We start from the raw sequence: 22,939 nt of genomic DNA, 5'->3' as shown, positions 1-22,939 counted from the left end.
CTTATAGACAGCATATATATGGGTCTTGTTTTTGTATCCATTCAGCGAGCCTGTGTCTTTTGGTTGGAGCATTTAATCCATTCACATGTAAGGTAATTATCGATATGTATGTTCCTATGACCATTTTCTTAATGGTTTTGGGTTTGTTTTTGTAGGTCCTTTTCTTCTCTTGTGTTTCCCACTTAGAGAAGTTCCTTTAGCGTTTGTTGTAGAGCTGGTTTGGTGGTGCTGAATTCTCTTAGCTTTTGCTTGTCTGTAAAGCTTTTGATTTCTCCATCAAATCTGAATGAGATCCTTGCTGGGTAGAGTAATCTTTGTTGTAGGTTCTTCCCTTTCATCACTTTAAATATGTCATACCACCCCCTTCTGGCTTGTAGAGTTTCTGCTGAGAAAGCAGCTGTTAACCTTATGGGAGTTCCCTTGTATGTTATTTGTCGTTTTTCCCTTGCTGCTTTCAATAATTTTTCTTTGTCTTTAATTTTTGCCAATTTGATTACTATGTGTCTCGGCGTGTTTCTCCTTGGGTTTATCCTCTATGGGACTCTCTGCGCTTCCTGGACTTGGGTGGCTCTTTCCTTTCCCATGTTAGGGAAGTTTTTGACTATAATCTCTTCAAATATTTTCTTGGGTCCTTTCTCTCTCTCTTCTCCTTCTGGGACTCCTATAATGCAAATGTTGTTGCATTTAATGTTGTCCCAGAGGTCTCTTAGTCTGTCTTCATTTCTTTTCATTCTTTTTTCTTTATTCTGTTCAGCAGCAGTGAATTCCACCATTCTGTCTTCCAGGTCACTTATCCTTTCTCTGCCTCAGTTATTCTGCTGTTGATTCCTTCTAGTGTAGTTTTCATTTCAGTTATTGTATTGTTCATCTCTGTTTGTTTGTTCTTTAATTCTTCTATGTCTTTGTTAAACATTTCTTGCATGTTCTCCATCTTTGCCTCCATTCTTTTCCCGAAGTCCTGGATCATCTTCACTATCATTATTCTGAATTCTTTTTCTGGAAGGTTGCCTATCTCCACTTCATTTAGTTGTTTTTCTGGGGTTTTATCTTGTTCCTTCATCTGGTACATAGCCCTCTGCCTTTTCGTCTTGTCTATCTTTCTGTGAATGTGGTTTTTGTTCCACAGGCTGCAGGATTGTAGCTCTTCTTGCTTCTGCTATCTGCCCTCTGGTGGATGAGGCTATCTAAGAGGCTTGTGCAAGTTTCCTGAAGGGAGGGACTGGTGGTGGGTAGAGCTGGGTGTTGCTCTGGTGGGCAGAGCTCAGTAAAACTTTAATCCACTTGTCTGCTGATGGGTGGGGCTGGGTTCCTTCCCTGTTGGTTGTTTGGCCTGAGGCGGCCCAGCGCTGGAGCCTACCTGGCTCTTTGGTGGGGCTAATGGTGGACTCCGGGAAGGGTTATGCCAGGGAGTACTTCCCAGAACTTCTGCTGCCAGTGTCCTTGTCCTCATGGTGAACCACAGCCACCCCCTGCCTCTGCAGCAGACCCTCCAACACTAGCAGGTAGGTCTGCTTCAGTCTCCTATGGGGTCACTGCTCCTTCCCCTGGGTCCCGATGTGCACACTACTTTGTGTGTGCCCTCCAAGAGAGGAGTCTGTTTCCCCCAGTCCTGTCGAAGTCCTATAATCAAATCCCACTAGCCTTCAAAGTCTGATTCTCTGGGAATTCCTCCTCCCATTGCCCGACCCCCAGTTTGGGAAGCCTGACGTTGGGCTCAGAACCTTCACTCCAGTGGGTGTACTTCTGTGGTATAAGTGTTCTCCAGTTTGTGAGTCACTCACCCAGCAGTTATGGGATTTGATTTTATTGTGATTGCGCCCCTCTGCCATCTCACTGTGGCTTCTCCTTTGTCTTTGGATGTGGGGTATCCTTTTTGGTGAGTTCGAGTGTCTTCCTGTCGATGATTGTTCAGCAGTTAGTTGTGACTCCGGTGCTCTTGCAAGAGGGAGTGAGCTCACGTCCTTCTACTCTGCCATCTTGAACCAATCTCTGTAAAGGGTATTTTGAAGTTTCTGCAGTAATTTTAAGGTGATGTGACAATCTCTGTGATTCCTATTGGTGACAGGGTTACAAGCACTGCTAGTACCACCGTGGTTGTTTTCCTATATTCATCATTGAAAGAAATGCTACATTTCACTTAGAGATCAGTGCAAAAGAGATGTAACTGTTTCCCATCTCAGTTCAAAGCCCTCTAAGGCCCTCGGAGCCCAGGAGCCCTGTGAGGGGGGATTTCTCCCGCCAGAGGTCTCAGCCATGTTCTTTGTCCTCCTGGATCCTAGCTCCACTCTCTCCAGCCCCGGGCACAGAGCGCCCCCTTGAGCCACGTCTGGGGGAGCTGACAGTGACGGATGTGACCCCGGACTCCGTGGGCCTCTCCTGGACAGTCCCCGAGGGTGAATTCGACTCGTTCGTGGTCCAGTACAAGGACAGGGACAGGCAGCCCCAGGCGGTGCCTGTGGCTGCAGACCAGCGTGAGGTCACCATCGTCGGCCTGGAGCCCGATAGGAAGTACAAGTTCCTGCTCTTTGGGATCCAGGACGGGAAACGCCACAGCCCAGTCTCTGTGGAGGCAAAGACAGGTGAGAGGGACCCCCACGAAGCTGAGCCTAAGGCCCCAGCCCTGCTGCCCTTCCTCACGCTGCCCTATCACCTCTCCCTTCCGCCGGGTCTCCGCTTCATCCACCTCTTCTGTTTTATTTGAAAAGCCACACTGCCTGCCCCGATCCCAGGCAGATGAGAACCAGGAAAATGGGGCCAGTTCCTGGATCAGTTTCCCCTGCTCACTTTTCCCCTCTTCTCATAATTCCTACTTCTATTGAACGGGGGAGCCTCCTTCAGACCCCTTCCTGGAAGGTGGAACAGGAGAAACAGCAGGGCTAGATACAGGGGAGGGAGCCAGGAGCCGTTCCACCTCCCTTGGCCTGTGAGTCCTCAGCCCTGTGTAGCCATCACCTCCTGAGGAGTCTTCCCTCTGACTCTCACCCAGTTTCCCACCTACTGGCCCAGACACACTGGGTCCCATATCTGCCTCCCCAGAGGGACCCCTTTCCTCCTCTGCCCTCTTCCTGGAGCTTCAGAAACTGGGGACCAGAGGAGCCCAAGACTGGCTGCCCAATCAGACCCAGTCAGGCCCAGCCCAGCTGTGCCCCTGTCTTGGGTTTTGATCCAGGCACTCCCCTGCCCCTGGGGGCTCCCTGTTGCCAGAAAACTCTCACAATAACAATGCCGTCAGCATCCTTGCTGTCCAAGAAGTCAGAAGGCCAGCTCCTTCTCAGGCCTCAGGATGGCTTCTTGGGCAGATACCAGATCCTTCTCCCGTCTGAGCTCCCCTTCTTCTCCCCATACCCCCCTCATACATAGGCAGCCCCCACTCCTCCACTGGGTCCTATGAGGGTCACCTCCATCGTAATATCTTACCTCCCCACCAGCTGTCTGCCCCCATCAGGGATCCTTTTCCCCCTCTGACATCCCCAGGACCCTTGGATTTCCCCAGGGAGCAGTCAGATCACAAAGAGTGGGTTCCTCGGCCAAAGGAAATAAGCAGACCAAGCCTGTGATAAGCTGCACCCTGCTAAGGAAATAGTCTCTACTAGGTGCTTAGAGCCTGGACAGCAAGAGGAATAAGATAAATAGCTAGCTAGGGAATCTCTTCCCCCAGAGATGTCTCAGGACAGAAGACCCCTCCCTGCGCTGGTTAAGTGGACAGAGGCAGGGCCAGCTGGGGATGCTGGCAGGCATGGGAGGGTGATGGAAATATTGGGGGGAAGCACTGATCATTTGGGCAGTTCTGGGTTTTTCCATTCTCCAGTGGGAGGCAGTCAAGGAGTCGTTTTGGAAAAAAAAATAAACACAAGAACCTTTCCTCTCTGTCAGTTGCTCGAGGTGACACCAGCCCAGGAGCCCCACCCCGCCTCGGGGAGCTGTGGGTGACAGACCCCACCCCAGACTCACTGCGCCTCTCCTGGACAGTCCCCGAGGGCCACTTTGACTCCTTTGTGGTCCAGTTCAAGGACAGGGACGGGCCCCGGGTGGTGCCTGCAGAGGGCCACGAGCGCTCAGTCACCATCGGCCCTCTGGACGCCAGCCGCAAGTACAGATTCCTCCTCTACGGCCTCCTGGGCAAGAGGCGCCATGGCCCCCTCACCGCCGAGGGCACCACAGGTGAGGGCAGCCCCTGCAGGGGGGCATCTCTGATCTGGAGGCCAGGGGAAGGTCCTTGTGGTCAGTTATGGTGGCTGCCATCACAGTTGTTGTTTGGCTTCAGCTGTTGTGGCTGGGATCCAGTGCCCCCTCTCCTTACACAAGCCGGAAGATCCAGCCCTGCAGGTTGCAGGCATGGCACAGCCCTGTCTTTAGATCTCTCAGTCCTTCCCTTCAGTATCACCCAGCCTTCAAGAAACAACGCAACGATTTCCTCTCTGTGTTTCCATCTCAGAGACCCGGAGAGCTGTGGACGAGGCTGGAACAAAACCACGTCTGGGGGAGGAGCTGCAGGTGACCAGCGTGACATCAGACTCCGTGGGCCTCTCGTGGACGGTCCCTGAGGGCCAGTTTGACTCCTTTGTGGTCCAGTATAAGGACAGAGATGGGCAACCCCAGGTGGTGCCCGTGGAGGGCAGCCTCAGGGAGGTCAGTGTCTCAGGCCTGGACCCTGCCCGCAGGTACAAGCTGCTGCTCTACGGGCTATACGAGGGCAAGCGTGTGGGTCCCATCTCCACCATCGCCATGACCGGTGAGTGCAGCTGGGGGGAACACACTGTGCCTCCTGTCCGCCTGGCTCTCCTGGTCTGATGGAGCCACACGAATTCAGAGCTTCCTACACTCCTTCTTTTGGGGGAAGGGATCAGCTTCATAGAGGCATAATTTACATACAATAAAATTCACCCATTTTAAGCTCATAATTCAATGAAACCATTACCACAACAAACATATAAAACATTGACTCCAGAAGTTTCCCTATGCTCATTTGCAGTCAGTTTCCCCACCCCCAGCTTCTGACAATCACTAATTGCTTTCTATCATTATAGTTTTTCCTTTTTAAGCTTTTCCTTTAACAGAATCATACAGTACACAGTTTTTTGTGTTTTTCTTGCACTTAACATAATGCTTTTGAAATTCATCAATGTGTATCAGTAGTTGGTCCTTTTTATTACTGACCTCTTGTCTTCACCTCCTCCCCTCCTTCCATCCTCTTGGAGAGTCTTGGTGCAGTGACAAACCAGTCACCCATCTCTACCTGTCTCTCTGAACCAGCCCCCAGGGAAGAAGTCGAAGCTGAGACTGAGGCCCCCAGCCCTCCAGCATCTGAGCCCCGTCTGGGGGAGGTGACTGTGGAGGAGGGCACCCCACACACCCTGCATCTCTCCTGGACCGTGATTGAGGGAGAATTTGACTCCTTTGAGGTCCAGTACACAGACGAGGAGGGGAAACTCCAAGTAGTCCATTTAGGGGGCAACCAGAATGACATCACCCTCTCTGGCCTGGAATCCGACCACAGATACCTGGTGAGCCTGTACGGTCTCCACGATGGGCAGCGTGTGGGTCCTGTGCACGTCGAGGCCCTGACAGGTGAGCAAAAGAACTCTGCCCACTCGGCTTCCTTCCAGGTGGCTGTGAGGGCCCGGAGGAGGGCAGAGTCCCCGTGGACACCGTGCCCCTCTCTCAGGTCCTTCTCTCTCCATGTCTGTGTTCAGCCCCAAATGAGGAAGAGAATGAACCTTCAGAATCTCCCTCTACCACCCCTGAGACTCACGTCACGCCTCGCCTGGGGGAGCTGGCAGTGACAGACGCCACCCCCGAATCCCTGAGCCTCTCCTGGACCATCCCCGAGGGCCAGTTTGACCACTTCCTGATCCAGTACAAGAACGGGGACGGACAGCCCAAGGCTGTGAGGGTGCCGGGGTACGAGGACGAGGTCACCATCTCGGGCCTGGAGCCAGACCACAAGTACAAGATGAACCTGTACGGCTTCCATGACAGCCAGCGCGTGGGCCCCGTCTCTGTCATCGGGGTGACAAGTGAGTGGACGGTAGAAGCCCCAGGGTGGGACCTCGTGGGAGGATCACCCTCTCTCAGGTGATGGGTGAGTGGGGTGCAGGAGGCCCCTCTACTCGAGGCTGAGCCATGGTGCCCTGTGTGCCTCTCCAGGCTCCCTGAGGACCAGTATGTCCCCCTGGGCAGGGAAGGGCCTCTGTGAGCCATGCTGGTGGCTGCCCTGGTCCCCCACAGCTGACCCTGGAGGCTCCAGGCACGTTTATGAGATGTCAGCTGAACAGGACCACCCAGCCCCAAGGACGGGCTTCTCTGAACTGACTTCAGGGCCCGGAGCCGGGGCCAAGGCTTGGGAGGAGACCCAAGGACATCACCTGGGACCCTGCCTCACCCTCTCTGTGTCTCTCCTTCTCAGCTGCAGAGGAAGACACCCCCAGCCCCACAGAACCCAGCACAGAGGCCTCGGAGGCCCCCGAGGAGCCCCTCCTGGGGGAGCTGACGGTGACAGGATCCTCCCCAGACTCGCTGAGCCTCTCCTGGACCGTCCCCCAGGGCCGCTTCGACTCCTTCACCGTCCAGTACAAGGGCAGGGACGGGCCCCAGGTGGTGCGTGTCGGGGGCGAGGAGCGTGAGGTGACCGCTGGGGGCCTGGAGCCCGGGCGCAAGTACAAGATGCACCTGTACGGCCTGCACGGGGGGCGGCGTGTGGGCCCCGTGTCCACCGTGGGCGTGACCGGTGAGTGAGGGCCCTCGGGATGAGGTCTCAGGAAAGGTCTGATAGTAGAGCCTCTTGAGCGTCTTCCACTGAAGACCCAGGACCCTAAAACTCCTGAACCTCTAACCCATCCATTGTCCATTCAACACCTCAGGACAGGTGTGATCTGGGGGCAGGAAGAACGAGTTCCAGGGAAGTGCTTTGCCCATTTGAGAGAGGCCGTTGGGGACTGAGGCCTCCAAGTCAGTCATGCACTGACCTGTTTGTGGCTCTCTGCTTTGCCTGGGAACTCTGAAAAGAGCTCTTTTTGGGTGTTGGGACAAATGCCATGAAATGCTAATTCTCAACAAGTATTTATTACATAAAATTTCAAACATATACCCAAAGAGAAAGAATAGCATAATGAACTCCCATATGTCAATCATCCCGCTTCAACCAAAACTCAACCCCTGGCCAGTCTAGCTCATCCAGACCCCACTCACTTCCCACCCTCCCCGACTAGAATGTTTTCTTTATTAACAGCTTTATTGAGGTACAATTTACATACCATAAAATTCACCTGTTTTAAGTATACAACTTACCAATTTTAGTGTATTTACAGAGTTGTACAACCAGCATCACTTACTAATTTTAGAACTTTTCCATTACCTCAAGAAGAAACCTGGTGTCTAGACTCATTCCCATGCCCAGTTCCGGTCCCCACTAATCTACTTTTTGTCTCTGTAGATTTGCCTTTTCTGGACGCATCATATAACTAGAATCATACAACACGTGTTCTTTTGTGTCTGGCTTCTTTTACCAAGCACGGTTTTTTTGGTTTGTTTTTTGGGGGGTTTTTTGGGGTTTTTTTGCGGTACGCGGGCCTCTCACTGCTGTGGCCTCTCCCGTTGCGGAGCACAGGCTCCGGACGCGCAGGCTCAGCGGCCATGGCTCACGGGCCCAGCCGCTCCGCGGCACGTGGGATCCTCCCAGACCGGGGCACGACCCCATGTCCCCTGCATCGGCAGGCGGACTCTCAACCACTGCGCCACCAGGGAAGCCCACCAAGCACATTTTTGAGGTTGATCCATGTTGTAGCATGTAGCAGTACTTCATTCCTTTATAGCCAAATAATATTCCATTGTATGGATATACTGCTGCAATATTTTTAAACTTACTGCATACACTCTTTACTTCATCATTACATTTTTTTTTTTTTTTGGCTGCGTTGGGTCTTCGCTGCTGCACGTGGGCTTTCTCTAGTTGCAGCGAGCGGGCTTCGTTGTACTGCACGGGCTTCTCATTGCGGTGGCTTCTCTTGTTGCAGAGCAGGGACCCTAGGCGCGTGGGCTTCAGTAGTTGTGGCACACGGGCCCAGTAGTTGTGTCACGGGCTTAGTTGCTCCGCGGCATGTGGAATCTTCCCGGACCAGGGATCGAACCTGTGTCCCCTGCATTGGCAGGTGGATTCTCAACCACTGCGCCACCAGGGAAGTTCCCGTTATTACATATTTAAGTGTACTGCTCTTTTCAAAAAGACTATTTAGAAATAACCATGATACAATGATTGTACCTTTAAAAATCAGATATCCAGATAGTGCTACAGTTTCCTGATTGTGTCATAATTGTTATTTTGCAATTTGTTGTTGGAATCAGGTCCAAGTAAGAAAGATAGGATGAAATTGGGAGAATTGGGATTTTAAATAGGGTGGTCAGGGAAGGCCCTAAAGGGATGGTGACATTTGAATGAAAGGAAGTGTGAACATGAGCCATGCAGACATCTAGGGAAAGAACATTCAGGAAGAGGGGTCAGTGCAAAGGCCTTGAGGCAATAAGCTGCCTGGCACATTTGATGGACCATAAGGAGGCCACAAAGAGATGTTGATGCTCATAAGCAGAAATGCATCTTAAGTTAGGCCCACAGAGCTGGCCCAACTTCTGGCCTGAATCCAGGAGAGCAGGGCCTCAACAGTTCCTTCCAGCAACAGGAACGATTCTGTTTGCATCTCTTCCCAGCCCCTAAAGAGGAGCCCCCTGCCAGCCCCCCTTTGAAGCCACAGCTGGGAGAACTGACTGTGACGGACGTCACCCATGACTCCCTGAGCCTCTTCTGGAACGTCCCCGAGGGCCAGTTTGACCACTTTCTGGTCCAGTACAAGAACGGGGACGGGCAGCCCAAGGCGGTGAGGGTGCCAGGGCACCAGGACGGGGTCACCATCTCGGGCCTGGAGCCAGACCACAAGTACAAGATGAACCTGTACGGCTTCCACAGCGGCCAGCGCGTGGGCCCTGTCTCCACTGTCGGTTTAACTGGTGAGTGTACAATAGGACACTGGCCCTGCCCTGAGCTGGACTCAGTTTCCCTTTTATTGCCAGTATTCAGGTGTTTTTCTCCCACTGTTTTTGAGACTGAGCCTCCCAGGCTACTGGGAGCAGCAGTTCTGTGCCTGTCTGCACTCCAAGCCTTTGGTGTCACCTTAGCTGTCTCACCCTTTACACGTGGGCTTCTTGAGTCCTTGAAGAGGCAGTGTGCCAGAGAAATAGCACAGACTCAGGCAGACCTGGGGCTGGCCCTAGCCTCAGCCCATTAGAGCTGTATGACCTCGAGGGAGTCACTCAACCTCTCTGTGCCTCCCTATCCTTATCCATACAGAAGGAATAACCACACCTGTCTGGCAGGGTGGGCATGAATGTGGCTTGTCTCACACACAATATTTGGTAACTACAGGCTCCCTCCTTCTGAGGAAGAAGATTAGTTCTTGAAAACCCTTGGGGTGAATTCTTAAAATTATCATTGATTTCAGTGGGTACAATTGTATTTGTTCCCCAACCCCCAAACTGATACCCATGTATGCTGTATCAACATGGAATCCTGCTAACATGGATACTATTACTTCAATAGTTAATATTAGTCATATGTGCAACTTAACAAGGCATTTTCTCTTCATTAATTACTCCCTAACATGGCTGTTGGTTGCTTCCATTAAGCTCTTTTGTAGCTGTTACCCTCTACATGCTTAAAACCTGGTTCCCAAACACAATGGAGTTATGAAACACGATGATTTTGTTATTCAGCTATTAAGGCAGAATAAAACCCTGTGCAGAACAGAAAAGACAAAAAAAATCTGTGGGCGTGATGGGTCATCCCTGCTGTAAGATGGCAAGAGAATTAATACAAGGTCCAAAAGCAACCCATCTACAAAGATGATCTCATGTGGTCTCATCTCTTTGCCCTCAACTGTGAAATCTAAATTAGTTTCTCAAATGCTCAGAAAAGACTTCTAAACCAGAGGAGGTATTAAAGGAAAATACGAACCTGAGCACATGTACCTCCTGATGTGACGTGTCGGTTAGGTGTGGTGCTATTACAAAGCATTAGTCCTGTCCCACTAAATGAATTTACTCAGCAGCCCCTACAGGTTCCATGCTGCACATGTTGAGGTCATGGGGGTCCCACCCTACCATCTTGACATCTCCACAAGTGTGTGCTCTGTCTGCTAGAAACTGAACATTCAAACCAGGGAAATGATGTCTTTTTTTTTTTTAATAAATGTATTTATTTATTTATTTGGCTGCGTTGGGTCTTCGTTGCTGTGCGAGGGCTTTCTCTAGTGGCGGCGAGTGGGGGCTACTCTTTGTTGTGGTACGCGGGCTTCTCATTGCGGTGGCTTCTCTTGTTGAGGAGCACAGGCTCTAGGCACGCAGGCTTCAGTAGTTGTGGCACGCAGGCTCAGTAGTTGTGGCACGCAGGCTCAGTAGTTGTGGCTTGCGGGGTGTAGAGCGCAGGCACAGTAGTTGTGGCGCACAGGCTTAGTTGCTCCGTGGCATGTGGGATCTTCCCGGACCAGGGCTCGAACCCATGTCCCCTGCATTGGCAGGCGGATTCTTAACCACTGTGCAACCAGGGAAGACCTGGAAATGATGTCTTAATCCTGGAGCACTGGCTTCCAGGCTGCAGGGTCCCTGGTGTGTCTGGGAGAAATCCATCCCCTGTTAGGAGGGAACCCACAAAGCATGTCCACCCATTCTCTGTGTCTCTTGATCCAGCCTCAGAAAAAGACCAAGAAATGACCCCAGCCCCAACAGACCTGCCCACCACAGCCCCCAAGCCTCCCGTCAAGCCGCACCTGGGGGAGCTGGCAGTGACAGACGCCACCCCCGAATCCCTGAGCCTCTCCTGGACCATCCCCGAGGGCCAGTTTGACCACTTCCTGATCCAGTACAAGAACGGGGATGGACAGCCCAAGGCAGTGAGGGTGCCAGGACACCAGGACGGGGTCACCATCTCGGGCCTGGAGCCAGACTACAAGTACAAGATGAACCTGTATGGCTTCCATGACAGCCAGCGCGTGGGCCCTGTCTCTGTCATCGGGGTGACAAGTGAGTGGACGGTGGAAGCCCCAGGGTGGGACCTCGTGGGAGGATCACCCTCTCTCAGGTGATGGATGAGTGGGGTGCAGGAGGCCCCTCTACTCGAGGCTGAGCCATGGTGCCCTGTGTGCCTCCTCCAGGCTCCCTGAGGACCAGTGTGTCCCCCTGGGCAGAGAAGGGCCTCTGTGAGCCATGCTGGTGGCTGCCCTGGTCCCCCACAGCTGACCCCGGAGGCTCCAGGCAGGTTTATGAGATGTCAGCTAAGCAGGACCACCCAGCCCCAAGGACGGGTTTCTCTGAACTGACTTCAGGGCCCGGAGCCGGGGTCAAGACTTGGGAGGAGACCCATGGACATCACCTGGGACCCTGCCTCACCCTCTCTGTGTCTCTCCTTCTCAGCTGCAGAGGAAGACACCCCCAGCCCCACAGAACCCAGCACAGAGGCCTCGGAGGCCCCCGAGGAGCCCCTCCTGGGGGAGCTGACGGTGACAGGATCCTCCCCGGACTCGCTGAGCCTCTCCTGGACCGTCCCCCAGGGCCGCTTCGACTCCTTCACCGTCCAGTACAAGGGCAGGGACGGGCCCCAGGTGGTGCGTGTCGGGGCCGAGGAGCGTGAGGTGACCGCTGGGGGCCTGGAGCCCGGGCGCAAGTACAAGATGCACCTGTACGGCCTGCACGGGGGGCGGCGTGTGGGCCCCGTGTCCACCGTGGGCGTGACTGGTAAGTGAATTTGGGGGAGTGGGATGCAGGGTGGGGAAGCCAGGTCCTGGAAGAGTTTCCCTTTATTACCATCTTTGTGAAAACATAAATATTCTAGACAGCACTTCTTCTTTAGGACATCAGATGGCCTGGGGATCTTATTAAAGGGCAGATTCAGATTCAGATTTGGGCTGGGGCCAGAGATTCTGCATTTCTAAAATCTTCCATGAGGGACTTCCTTGGTGGTCCGGTGGTTAAGAATCTGTCTGCCAATGCAAGGGACGCAGGTTCAATCCCTGGTCGGGGAACTAAGATCCCACATGCCACAGGGCAACTAAGCCCACACGCTGCAACTACCGAGCACACGAGCCACAACTAGAGAGCTCACGTGCCACAACTACTGAGGCCACGCACCACAACTAGAGAGAGAAGCCCCTGTGCCACAATGAAAGATGCCACATGCCACAACAAGATCCCACGTGCCAGAGCTAAGGCCCGATGCAGCCAAAAAAAAAAAGCAAATAGGAGCTTCCCTGGTGGCGCAGTGGTTGAGAGTCCGCCTGCCGATGCAGGGGACGCGGGTTCGTGCCCCGGTCCGGGAGGATCCCACATACCGTGGAGCGGCTGGGCCCGTGAGCCGTGGCCGCTGAGCCTGCGCGTCCGGAGCCTGTGCTCCGCAACGGGAGAGGCTACAACAGTGAGAGGCCCGTGTACCGCAAAAAAAAAAAAAAAAAAAGCAAATAAAATCCTCCATGATGCTGATGCTGCTGGTCCAAGGACCACACTTTGCTAAAACTCCTCACAACAAAGGAATTGGACACTTTCTTAGAATCTATTGAACAGAATCATACTTGCATCCCTGAGTCCTCTCAGAGGCTCAGCCTCTGTGTAGTTGACTGGAGGCTGTGGAGGAAGACAGAGCATGCTCAGAATGCAGTGTCTTGACTGAAACGCCCCCTAGCCTCATCGTTTGGGTACTAACAGACTTATGACGCCTATGGTTCAACAAAGATGTGGGTGGCCTGAGCCAAGTACTGAGGAAGTTCACTGAGAGAAACCTTGGATACGGCAGAGAAACCAGTTCTTATCCTTTGGGGCTCACAGACAGGCTGTGAACCAGCAAATGGAGCAAAGGGGGATGTGTATATGACAGGAAGCCCCGCGGCCAGACCGAGACTGGGCAGCGATGCCTACGCCCACCTGCCTGCCCGTGGGTTCCCACGGGACAGCTGAGACCTGAGGTCGGGCAGGTGTTGCTTGGTGACACCTAGAGATAAGATGAAGGGTGCATCAGATCAACGTCACAGCTGGTACAAAGCCTGGAAACTAGGAACATCACGGCACATGAGAGGATTTTGTGCCAAATCCTCTGAGTGGGGGAGATAGTCTTGCGATGGGGGTGGAGAGGTAGGAAGAGATGGGGTGGAGAGCTCAGGAAGCCAGGGATTTCTCCAGGGGATAGAGAGGGTTGTGCACAGTTTTAAGCTGAGACTGACATCATCAGATGTGCATCTAAAGGCGCATTCTGGCTTCCTGTGAAGAACAGATGGAGGAGGGAGGCAGAGAGACCCATGGGGAGGTGATAACCCAGGTGACAGGTAAGGGCGGCCCAGACAGGGACGGTGGGGCTGCAGGTGTGGGGAGTGAGGAGACACAGGAGGAAATTGGGAGAGAGAATTGGACGCTCTGAGTCTGATGGCAGCTGGGGACAGGAACAGATCCAGGAAGACTCCAGGTTTCTGACTGGACAAGTGGGGCAGGGGTTCTGAGCTGTTTGGGAGGCAAGACATTAGCCAAAGGCAGTAAGATGCCAACGAGACCCCAGTGGAGGGAGGCCCAGAGCACAGTGGCCATGTGAGCCTGTGTCCTAGAAGGGGTGCTGGTAGGTAGGGGGTGAGGGCAGGGCAGATGAGGGTAAGGTGACAGGAAGGCTGATATAGGGACCAGAAAGAATAAGAGTTAGAGCTACTGTGGACACATCCTGTTCCTTATTATTTTAATTTTGTAATACACCACTTTATATGCTGAACTGAGGACTGAGGAGAGCTCATCTGTCTTTTATGTCTCTGTCCAGATCCAGACTACAAAGCCATGACCACCAAAGCCCCGTCCACTGCGCCCCCCGAGCCGCCCGTCAAGCCACACCTCGGGGAGCTGGCAGTGACAGGCACCACCCCCGAATCCCTGAGCCTCTCCTGGACCATCCCCGAGGGCCAGTTTGACCACTTCCTGATCCAGTACAAGAATGGGGACGGGCAGCCCAAGGCAGTGAGGGTGCCAGGGCACCAGGACGGGGTCACCATCTCGGGCCTGGAGCCAGACCACAAGTACAAGATGAACCTGTACGGCTTCCATGACAGCCAGCGCGTGGGCCCCGTCTCTGTCATCGGGGTGACAAGTGAGTGGATGGTGGAAGCCCCAGGGTGGGACCTCGTGGGAGGATCACCCTCTCTCAGGTGATGGGTGAGTGGGGTGCAGGAGGCCCCTCTACTCGAGGCTGAGCCATGGTGCCCTGTGTGCCTCCTCCAGGCTCCCTGAGGACCAGTGTGTCCCCCTGGGCAGAGAAGGGCCTCTGTGAGCCATGCTGGTGGCTGCCTTGGTCCCCCACAGCTGACCCCGGAGGCTCCAGGCATGTTTATGAGATGTCAGCTAAGCAGGACCACCCAGCCCCAAGGACGGGCTTCTCTGAACTGACTTCAGGGCCCGGAGCCGGGGCCAAGGCTTGGGAGGAGACCCAAGGACATCACCTGGGACCCTGCCTCACCCTCTCTGTGTCTCTCCTTCTCAGCTGCAGAGGAAGACACCCCCAGCCCCACAGAGCCCAGCACAGAGGCCTCGGAGGCCCCCGAGGAGCCCCTCCTGGGGGAGCTGACGGTGACAGGATCCTCCCCGCACTCGCTGAGCCTCTCCTGGACCGTCCCCCAGGGCCGCTTCGACTCCTTCACCGTCCAGTACAAGGGCAGGGACGGGCCCCAGGTGGTGCGTGTCGGGGGCGAGGAGCGTGAGGTGACCGCTGGGGGCCTGGAGCCCGGGCGCAAGTACAAGATGCACCTGTACGGCCTGCACGGGGGCCGGCGTGTGGGCCCCGTGTCCACCGTGGGCGTGACCGGTGAGTGAGGGGGCAGCCCTGACTCCCAGGTTTCCCTCTGTTGCTCTCTTGTTTTTCCCTTTGCATCTCAGCACTCCTCACAGATGGGCCTCTGGGTCCCTTTCTTTTCTCACGTGGTGCTGACGATCCCGCCTCATCCTTGAATTGAGTGACGGCTGATGGACAGTGTGTCCAGGGTCAGCTGGGCAAGTAACCTGTACCTCATGCGTTTCAGCTTTCTTCCTGTCCTCTTGATCTGGCAGCTCAAACTTGCTCAGTTGTTCATGTGTGGCTTCCTCAGTCTCCCTAACCAAGCATTTTAGTGGCTCGGAGCGTGGCTACAGAATCAGGTTCTCTAGGTTTGAATCCTGCTCTAAGGCACTGTGTGATTTTCAAATGTTTCTTAACCTCTCTGTGCCGCAGATGCCCGTCAAATGAGGGTGATAAGGATAAAAGCATCTACTTCCTCTGTTGTGTGAGGATTAAGTGTACTGTTTGTGAACTGCCTACAGCAATGCCTGGGACGTGTTAAGCAGTTAGAAGAGTTTGCTACAAATGTTCATTTCATAGCCAGGGAACAGCCCTCCCTCTCTGGCCCAGGGTCCTGCCATTGACCACAGCCTCCTCTGCTCTGTTCCAGCCTCCCTGAACACAGAGCCCCCCGTGGCACCCCGCCTGGGGGAGCTGGCTGTGGCAGCCGTGACCTCAGACACAATGCACCTGTCCTGGACAGTGGACCAGGGCCCCTTCGACTCCTTCCTGGTCCGATACAAGGATGTGCAGGGGCAGCCCCAGGCAGTGCCCGTGGGTGGACACCTCCGAGAGGTCTCGGTTTCGGGTCTGGCCCCGGGCCACAAGTACAAGTTCCTACTCTTTGGACTCCAGGATGAGAAACAACACGGTCCAGTCTCTGCAGACGCAAAGACCCGTGAGTGAGGGCTGGAGGCCGCCTTTAACCCTGGAGCCCTCGACCATCCTCCACTCCCTTGTGGAATTTCACGTTTCTGTGCTCCACACTCCAGACCCATTTATTTACTGGGTCCAGTGAAATCCAGGTCCTGAGTACCCCCGTTACCCCCCATTCCCATCGTACTCCTCCTACATCCCGAGGGACACGTGCTCTCTTGCCTGGCTCCTCTTTTATCCCTACTCCTCTGCCTTCCCTCTTCCTGACATGTGACCTGGTCACCCCTCCCAGCACCCAGAACCAGCTCCCAGAGCCCTAGCGCCCCGAGGAGGCTCTGTCGGCTTCATTTCTGTCACGTTCCATGCACCTCTCTCTTTTCCAGTCCCAGACACTAAACCTTCTCTCCGCCTGGGGGAGCTGACAGTGACGGACGTGACCCCAGACTCCATGGGCCTCTCCTGGACGGTCCCCGAGGGCGAATTTGACTCCTTCGTGCTTCAGTACAAGGACAGGGACGGGCAGCCCCACGTGGTGCCTGTGGCCTCAGACCAGCGCGAGATCACCATCCCCGGCCTGGAGCCCAATAGCAAATACAAGTTTCTGCTCTATGGGCTGGGAGGCAGGAAACGACTGGGCCCCATCTCTGCTGAAGGCAGCACGGGTGAGCCCTGGCCCTGCCTCCACCCCACTCCCCCCCCCCCGCCTTTTTCCAGAGCTTCCTTTCATCTGAGCCCCCAGAGTTGGCCCCGGGGCCTTCCCGCAAAGTTTATTCTCCTCCCTTCAGCCTTGGCATGACAACCCTAACACGAAAGGCAAGCATGTATTGAGTCCCTGCTGAATGCCAGGCGCTGTTCCAAGCATTCGTTTCCTTCACTCACGGATTAGCAGCATAATAAGAAGAACTCAGACTTTGGAGCCAAGCGGGCCTGTGTTCAAATTCTGACTGCCAGCTGTGTGGCCTTCAACAGGCCACTTCTTTTCCTTGAACCTCAGTTTCCACACCTGCATGATGGTTATGACTAAAATCTGCTGGGGTTCAATAAATGTTCACATCTTCCTCCCTTCATTCCAGCCCTATGGCAAGAAGTGGAAAATATGGGAGGGTTTGGCTGCAAAAAGACTATGGAAAAATCTGGTGTCTTGTGCCCAATACTCAGCCCCCGAGGAAGGGATGGAGGTGGGTCACTGACCCTTACCCCACCTCCAGGACCATGAGTCACCCTGGCCAGACAAGGATGGGGCGCACAGCCAGTTGGGGCCTGGGGCTCTCAGGCTCCGTAATTCTCTTCCCCAGACCTTCATTGTGGAGACTGGATACAGGCTTCTCCAGCCCCCATCAGTCAGTACCCACACCCACCTAGACAAGTCTCTTTTGTGCTCTGCTCTGCCCTTTGTCCGCTCAGCTCTGCCCCTGGCTTCTCCCCCTGCCCGACCCAGCCGCCCTGGTCTAGTGCTGTGAGTGCAGAGCTGGGGAAGCAGGTGGAGGGGCGGGCCCAGGCTGTTGGTGAGTGAGGGCGAGTTTATGCCTGGGCAATGGGAGCCCGTGAGCTTGGCTGGCTGTCCCGCCCAGCTCTGACTATTTGGGGGCATCTCCCTGACAACCCAGACACCCTCTGGGAGCCTTTCTCAGCTCTGGCCACACTCCTGCTCTGGGGGACTGGGGGTCAGAGGGAAACTGAGGCCCTTCCTGCAATCCCAGCCGCAACTCTCTCATGAGGTGCTCTTTTATGCATTTTCTGCATGCTGATCTCAGAGTGGGGGAGTGGGGGCAGGAAGGAGTTTGGGCAGCGGCCTCCAGAGGAGGAATCTGGGCTCCTTCGTACAAGGCAGGGCTGGAGCAGCCTGCCTGTCTCCCCAGGTGGCTGACCCTCCCTCCCCCCAGAAGCTGCCGGGGCTGAGGTAAAGGCAGCTCTTAACTAGGTTTTCTCCCTCCGCCCCCGCTCTCCCTACAGCTCCCCTGAAGAAGGAGCGGCAGCGCCCACCCCGCCTGGGGGAGCTGACAGTGACAGATGAGACCTCGGATTCTCTGCGCCTCTTGTGGACGGTGGCCCAGGGCCCCTTTGACTCCTTTGTGGTCCAGTACAGGGACACAGATGGGCAGCCCTCGGTGGTGCCTGTGGCCGCAGACCAGAGGGAGGTCACCATAGAGGGCCTGGAGCCTGGCAGGAAATACAAGTTTCTGCTCTATGGGCTCCTCAGAGGACAGCACCTGGGCCCCGTCTCTGTCCTGGGAATGACAGGTGAGCAGGAGGCTGTCCTGCTTGGTCCTAGCCAGCCGGCCTGAGTGGGTGTCCTCACACCTCTGTGCTGAAGGCCTGGCACGAGTGGGCGAGGTAGAGCGGTAAGGGGGCCCTGCACAGGGCTCAGAGGAGGAAGAGCCTCGGAACCAGCGTGATCGAGGGGTCAGTCCGAAGCAGGAGCCAGGACAGGTGGCAAGGCAAAGCCCTGGCAGTGGTCCCTAATCTGCGACCCCCGCCCAGCCCCAGTGCTGCCAGCTGCTCCCCATTACTCTACTGGGGCGGCTCTTACCTCCTGGCACGCTGGCCTTGCCCAGATGAGGGCAAACCCCCTCCCGTGGATGAGTCAGGAGCATTTTCTCAAATGGAAAATTACTGGAAAACAAAGCAGGCCAGGGTCATAGAAACCAACAGGAGTGGCTACACTGATGGAGTTCCCCTTCCAGATTTCCTAACACCCACCTCAAATCAGCCTGGTGGTGGCGGGGCCGTCTTGGCTGGCAGGATGTGCCCTTCGAGTTCACCAGCCAGTTCCATCCTCAGCTCTTCTCGGCAGGGAGGACCACGTGCCCTGAGCTCAGGGAGGGACTGAGTTAGTCCTGCCTCAAGCCATGGCACCAGGCGCCCTGGCAGGTTGGGGAGGGAACAGGGCCCGTGCAGACATCTAGAGTGGGGCACGCTGAGACATCAGGGTGAAGAAGGAGAAAGCAAGCACCGGATTCAGACAGCAAAGGAGCCCCACAGAGAGGTCATGGGGCCACTGGGCTGGCACTCAAGAGAGGCCAAGGGGTGGCAGGAGTCAGTGCCCAAGCAGGGTTGTGGCAGATTCAAGAGAAGGAAGATGCTAGGAGAGCCTCAGTCCCTGTCTTCTCTCCACGCTGCCGTGGCCGGGACCGTGAGGTCCCCTGCCTCGGCCAGCCCCGATCACCTCTCTGGAGGGTGAGATGGAGTGGGAGGGCCCCGCCCCCCACCCAGCCCCGCTCAGCTTCTCTCTGGGCTTCTCCCACGCAGCCCCAGAAGAGGACATGCCAGCACCCTTGCACCTGGCCACGGAGGCCCCCGAGCCCTCTAAAGGGCCCCGCCTAGGGGCACTGGCAGTGAAGGACGTGTCCCCGGACTCCCTGCGCCTCTCATGGAGCGTGGCCCAGGGCCCCTTTGACTCCTTCGTGGTCCAGTATCAGAGCACAGGTGGGGAGCCCCAGGCCTTGCTCGTGGGTGGCGACCAGAACAAGGTCCTCGTGTCAGGCCTGGAGCCCAGCACCTCCTACAAGTTCTTCCTCTACGGCTTGCGTGAAGGGAAACGCCTGGGGCCCGTCTCAGCCGAGGGCACCACAGGTACCGTCAGGGTAGGGCCTGGCCTTGCCTGCCTCTGGTCTGGGACTGAAGAGGCGAAAGGGGGCACCCAGAAGCGGTGACCATGGGGAAGGAACACCGCGAGGGCGCCACGGAGGGAGGAAGGGGCGCGTGCACAGCCTTCGGCTCTACACATGTTACCCTTATGTCCGACCCGCGGGTGCCAGCCCCTCGTTAGCGCCGTTTCGCAGATGAGGAAATGAGGGCCAGGGCGGGGTGGTGGAAGGGATCTAGCACCAGGTCGCCTAGCTGGTGTGCTTCAGTCTCCAAAGCCTTCTTTCCCACCCACTCTGCAGGGCCAGCTCCTGCTGGGCAGACCCCCGGAGAGCCAGGGCCCCGCCTGTCCCACCTGTCGGTGACGGACGTCACCACCAATTCGCTGCGGCTCAGCTGGGAGGCCCCACCCGAGGCCTTTGACTCCTTCCTGCTCCGCTTTGGGGTCCCGTCACTGAGCGCCCTGGAGCTACATCCACGTTCCCCGCTGCAGCGGGAGCTGACGGTGCCAGGGACACGGCGCTCGGCCGTGCTCTGGGACCTGAGTCCAGGGACCCTGTACACCCTTACGTTGTATGGGCTGCGCGGGCCTCACAAGGCCGACGGCATCCAGGGCACAGCCCGGACCCTCAGCCCAGGTAAGGCCCCATGCTGGGCACATACACATGCTGCCCCAAAGTAGGGGGTCTCTGTACTCCCTAGGGTGGCACCTAGTGCCTCAGCCAGAGGGGAAGTTGGTGAGTGGTGACGAGCTTGGAGTCTGCGGAGCGGCTTCCATCTCTAGGCCTAGAGGAAAGGCGGGGTGGTGAGCACATCCGGAGGCCGTGGGGCCCAGGGAGAAGAAGGAGGGTGGGAATCCCGGGGCAGGAGCCTCCCTGCCCTCTGTCCTCACCATGATTCCTTGGCACATCTGTCCCGTCAGCTCTGGAGCGCCCCCGTGACCTCCAGTTCAGCGAGATCGGGGAGACGTCAGCCAAGGTCAGCTGGATGCCCCCGCCGTCCAGAGTGGACAGCTTCAAAGTTTCCTACCAGCTGGCAGATGGAGGTGATACCCTCTTGCCCGTGTGTCACTTGCCCCATTCCTCCTGCGCCCTGCGCTCTGCCCACCCTGCAGCTCCTCCTTGCTTCCCGGCCGCCTCCCCAGCCCAGTGTGTTTTCAGGGGAGCCACAGAGTGTTCAGGTGGATGGCCGAGCCCGGACCCAGAAACTCGAGGGGCTCGTCCCAGGCGCTCACTACAACGTGACCGTGGTCTCTGTCCGTGGCTTTGAGGAGAGTGAGCCTCTCACAGGCTTCCTTACCACAGGTGAGACAGTCCGGGACCCGGGCAGGAAGTAGCGGGAGAAAATGCGGGCACGGGTGGGAGTTGAGAGTGAACGGGGAAAGGGAAAGGGGGTGTTGGAGGCGCCAATGGCAGACGAGAGGTCCAGCAGAGTTTGGGAAGGCGAGGAATGGGGAGAGCAGCGGGGAACAGCTCTGGGCCCCCCCCTTCTCCCAGTTCCTGACGGCCCCACCCAGCTGCGTGCACTGAACTTGACGGAAGGATCCGCCCTGCTGCTTTGGCAGCCCCCCCAGGCCCCGGTGGATACCTATGACATCAAGGTCACAGCCCCAGGAGGTGAGCAGGGCTGAGGCCTCTGGAGGGGACTGGTCAGGGTGGGAGAGCAGAGGGCAGGCTGGGCTCCGGCAGGGCAGCCGCTGATGCCGCACCCGCTCTCCCAGCCCCCTCGCTACAGGACTCAGCCCCTGGCAGCGCCGTGGACTACCCCCTGCAAGGCCTTGTACTCCACACCAACTACACGGCGACCCTGCATGGCCTTCGGGGCCCCAACCTCACCTCCCCAGCCAGCATCACCTTCACCACAGGTGCGGTCTGTGAGGTGCCTTGGAGGGCGGGGAAGAAGCGAGAGCGCCAGGATGGGCCTCATCTCCATCTTCTCTTCCTCCCCCTCCCAGGGTTGGAGGCCCCCCAGGACTTGGAGGCCAAGGAGGTGACCCCCCGCACAGCCCTGCTCACTTGGACCACGCCCCAAGTCCCCCCAACTGGCTACCTGCTCAGCTTCAACACCCCTGGTGGACAGACCCAGGTGCCCTCACCCCTGCCACTCTGGCCAGCTCCCTCCCTGGGCTCCAGTCCGGGAAGTGCTGCCTCTGCCTCCCGGGTGGGGCCCACCTCTCTCTCCTCTGACCTGCCCCTTGTCTGTTCCACAGGAGATCCTGCTCCCAGGAGGGGTCACCTCTCACCAGCTTCACGGCCTGTTTCCCTCCACCCTCTATAGCGCGTGGCTCCGGGCCATGTGGGACCACAGCTTCACTCCCCCCGTGTCCACTTCCTTCACCACTGGTACTCAGGCGCTGGGACCTGAGGTTGGGGGCTGAGTGTGTAGTGGGCGTCTAGAATCTGGAAGAAGGACTGGACCCTCACTCTCCTCTCCCCAGGTGGACTTCGGATCCCCTTCCCCCGGGACTGTGGGGAGGAGATACAGAACGGGGTCAGCACCTCAAGGACCACCACCATCTTCCTCAACGGCAACCGCGAGCGGCCCCTGAACGTCTTTTGTGACATGAAGACCGATGGGGGTGGCTGGCTGGTGGGTGGCAGTCAGAAGCCCAGGGGTCTGCACAGGGTAGGGTTGCTGTGCCCGGGGCCATAGGCTGATGGTGTCCCCACCTGCTTCCAGGTGTTCCAGCGCCGCATGGATGGAAAAACTGACTTCTGGAGAGACTGGGAGGACTATGCCCGTGGCTTTGGGAACATCTCCGAGGAGTTCTGGCTGGGTTAGTGCCTCATAGGGATTGTGGGACCAGGGAAGGGATGGGGGCCCTGTGGACACAAGGACCCCGATGAGCACACATTTCCCACCCCCAGGCAACGAGGCCCTGCACAGCCTGACCAAAGCCGGCGACTACTCCTTGCGTGTGGACCTGCGGGATGGGGACGAGGCCGTGTTTGCCCAGTACGACTCCTTCCAAGTAGACTCGGCCAATGAGTACTACCGCCTCCACCTGGAAGGCTACCACGGCACTGCAGGTGAGGGGTGGGCCTGGGGGTGGGGGGCAGGGACGGGGTGGGAATGGGGAGGAGAGGCCCTCACTGCGCCTTCCACGCCCTGCCCAGGGGACTCCATGAGCTACCACAGCGGCAGTGTCTTCTCTGCCCGTGACCGAGACCCCAACAACTTGCTCATCTCCTGCGCCGTCTCTTACCGAGGGGCCTGGTGGTATAAGAACTGCCACTATGCCAACCTCAACGGGCTCTACGGGAGCACAGTGGACCACCAGGTGAGAGGCCCAGGAGGCAGCACGGAGCGGGGGCTCAGCCTGCCTGGGTGTCTGTGACGCACGGTGTGACAAGACAAGTTACTGAGCCGCTCGGCGCCCCAGGGCCCTTGTCTGTGAAATGGAACAGTAATGCCAGTCTCTGCAAGTTTTCTCGAGGAAATGATTTATTGGATGTAATGGGACAGCTCAGGATTCAGCCTCAGTCCTTTGTAATTGAGGGTTTAAGAAGGATAAAGGGAGGGAGGATCCTTGATTGATTTGTGGGAACCATCTCACCAGAGGGGAGCAGAGGTGGGAGCAGATGGGATGTCAGGCTTTGACTCTCT

General features: G+C 56.5%; 1 protein-coding gene across 4 annotated transcripts in view; it reads left to right on the top strand.

The window, feature by feature from the left end:
* The window catches only part of TNXB (tenascin XB), a 58,866-nt gene that overhangs the window by 35,414 nt on the left and 513 nt on the right, over positions 1 to 22,939 (top strand). For 3 of the 4 annotated variants that reach the window (XM_089918588.1, XM_089918584.1, XM_089918586.1), the window contains 26 exons: positions 2,280 to 2,579; positions 3,874 to 4,161; positions 4,436 to 4,732; positions 5,254 to 5,568; positions 5,694 to 6,017; positions 6,407 to 6,727; positions 8,701 to 8,997; positions 10,732 to 11,064; positions 11,455 to 11,775; positions 13,829 to 14,152; positions 14,543 to 14,863; positions 15,483 to 15,770; positions 16,132 to 16,410; positions 17,702 to 17,989; positions 18,998 to 19,321; positions 19,636 to 19,971; positions 20,256 to 20,378; positions 20,494 to 20,637; positions 20,830 to 20,949; positions 21,054 to 21,197; positions 21,288 to 21,418; positions 21,543 to 21,675; positions 21,771 to 21,922; positions 22,013 to 22,109; positions 22,201 to 22,362; positions 22,450 to 22,613. In XM_089918588.1, coding sequence (XP_089774714.1) covers positions 2,280 to 2,579; positions 3,874 to 4,161; positions 4,436 to 4,732; positions 5,254 to 5,568; positions 5,694 to 6,017; positions 6,407 to 6,727; positions 8,701 to 8,997; positions 10,732 to 11,064; positions 11,455 to 11,775; positions 13,829 to 14,152; positions 14,543 to 14,863; positions 15,483 to 15,770; positions 16,132 to 16,410; positions 17,702 to 17,989; positions 18,998 to 19,321; positions 19,636 to 19,971; positions 20,256 to 20,378; positions 20,494 to 20,637; positions 20,830 to 20,949; positions 21,054 to 21,197; positions 21,288 to 21,418; positions 21,543 to 21,675; positions 21,771 to 21,922; positions 22,013 to 22,109; positions 22,201 to 22,362; positions 22,450 to 22,613 — 6,326 coding nt within the window. The remainder of the gene's footprint in view (positions 1 to 2,279; positions 2,580 to 3,873; positions 4,162 to 4,435; positions 4,733 to 5,253; positions 5,569 to 5,693; positions 6,018 to 6,406; positions 6,728 to 8,700; positions 8,998 to 10,731; positions 11,065 to 11,454; positions 11,776 to 13,828; positions 14,153 to 14,542; positions 14,864 to 15,482; positions 15,771 to 16,131; positions 16,411 to 17,701; positions 17,990 to 18,997; positions 19,322 to 19,635; positions 19,972 to 20,255; positions 20,379 to 20,493; positions 20,638 to 20,829; positions 20,950 to 21,053; positions 21,198 to 21,287; positions 21,419 to 21,542; positions 21,676 to 21,770; positions 21,923 to 22,012; positions 22,110 to 22,200; positions 22,363 to 22,449; positions 22,614 to 22,939) is intronic. The other variant, XM_089918587.1, reaches the window with a different exon arrangement.

This window comes from Delphinapterus leucas, chromosome 10 (assembly GCF_059928025.1).
Source record: "Delphinapterus leucas isolate spDelLeu-1000000601 "Yukka" chromosome 10, BTC_Dleu_Yukka2, whole genome shotgun sequence".
Classification (NCBI taxonomy): domain Eukaryota; kingdom Metazoa; phylum Chordata; class Mammalia; order Artiodactyla; family Monodontidae; genus Delphinapterus; species Delphinapterus leucas.
Note: the sequence above shows the minus strand (reverse complement) of the source record. Positions and strands in the feature narration are given on the sequence as shown.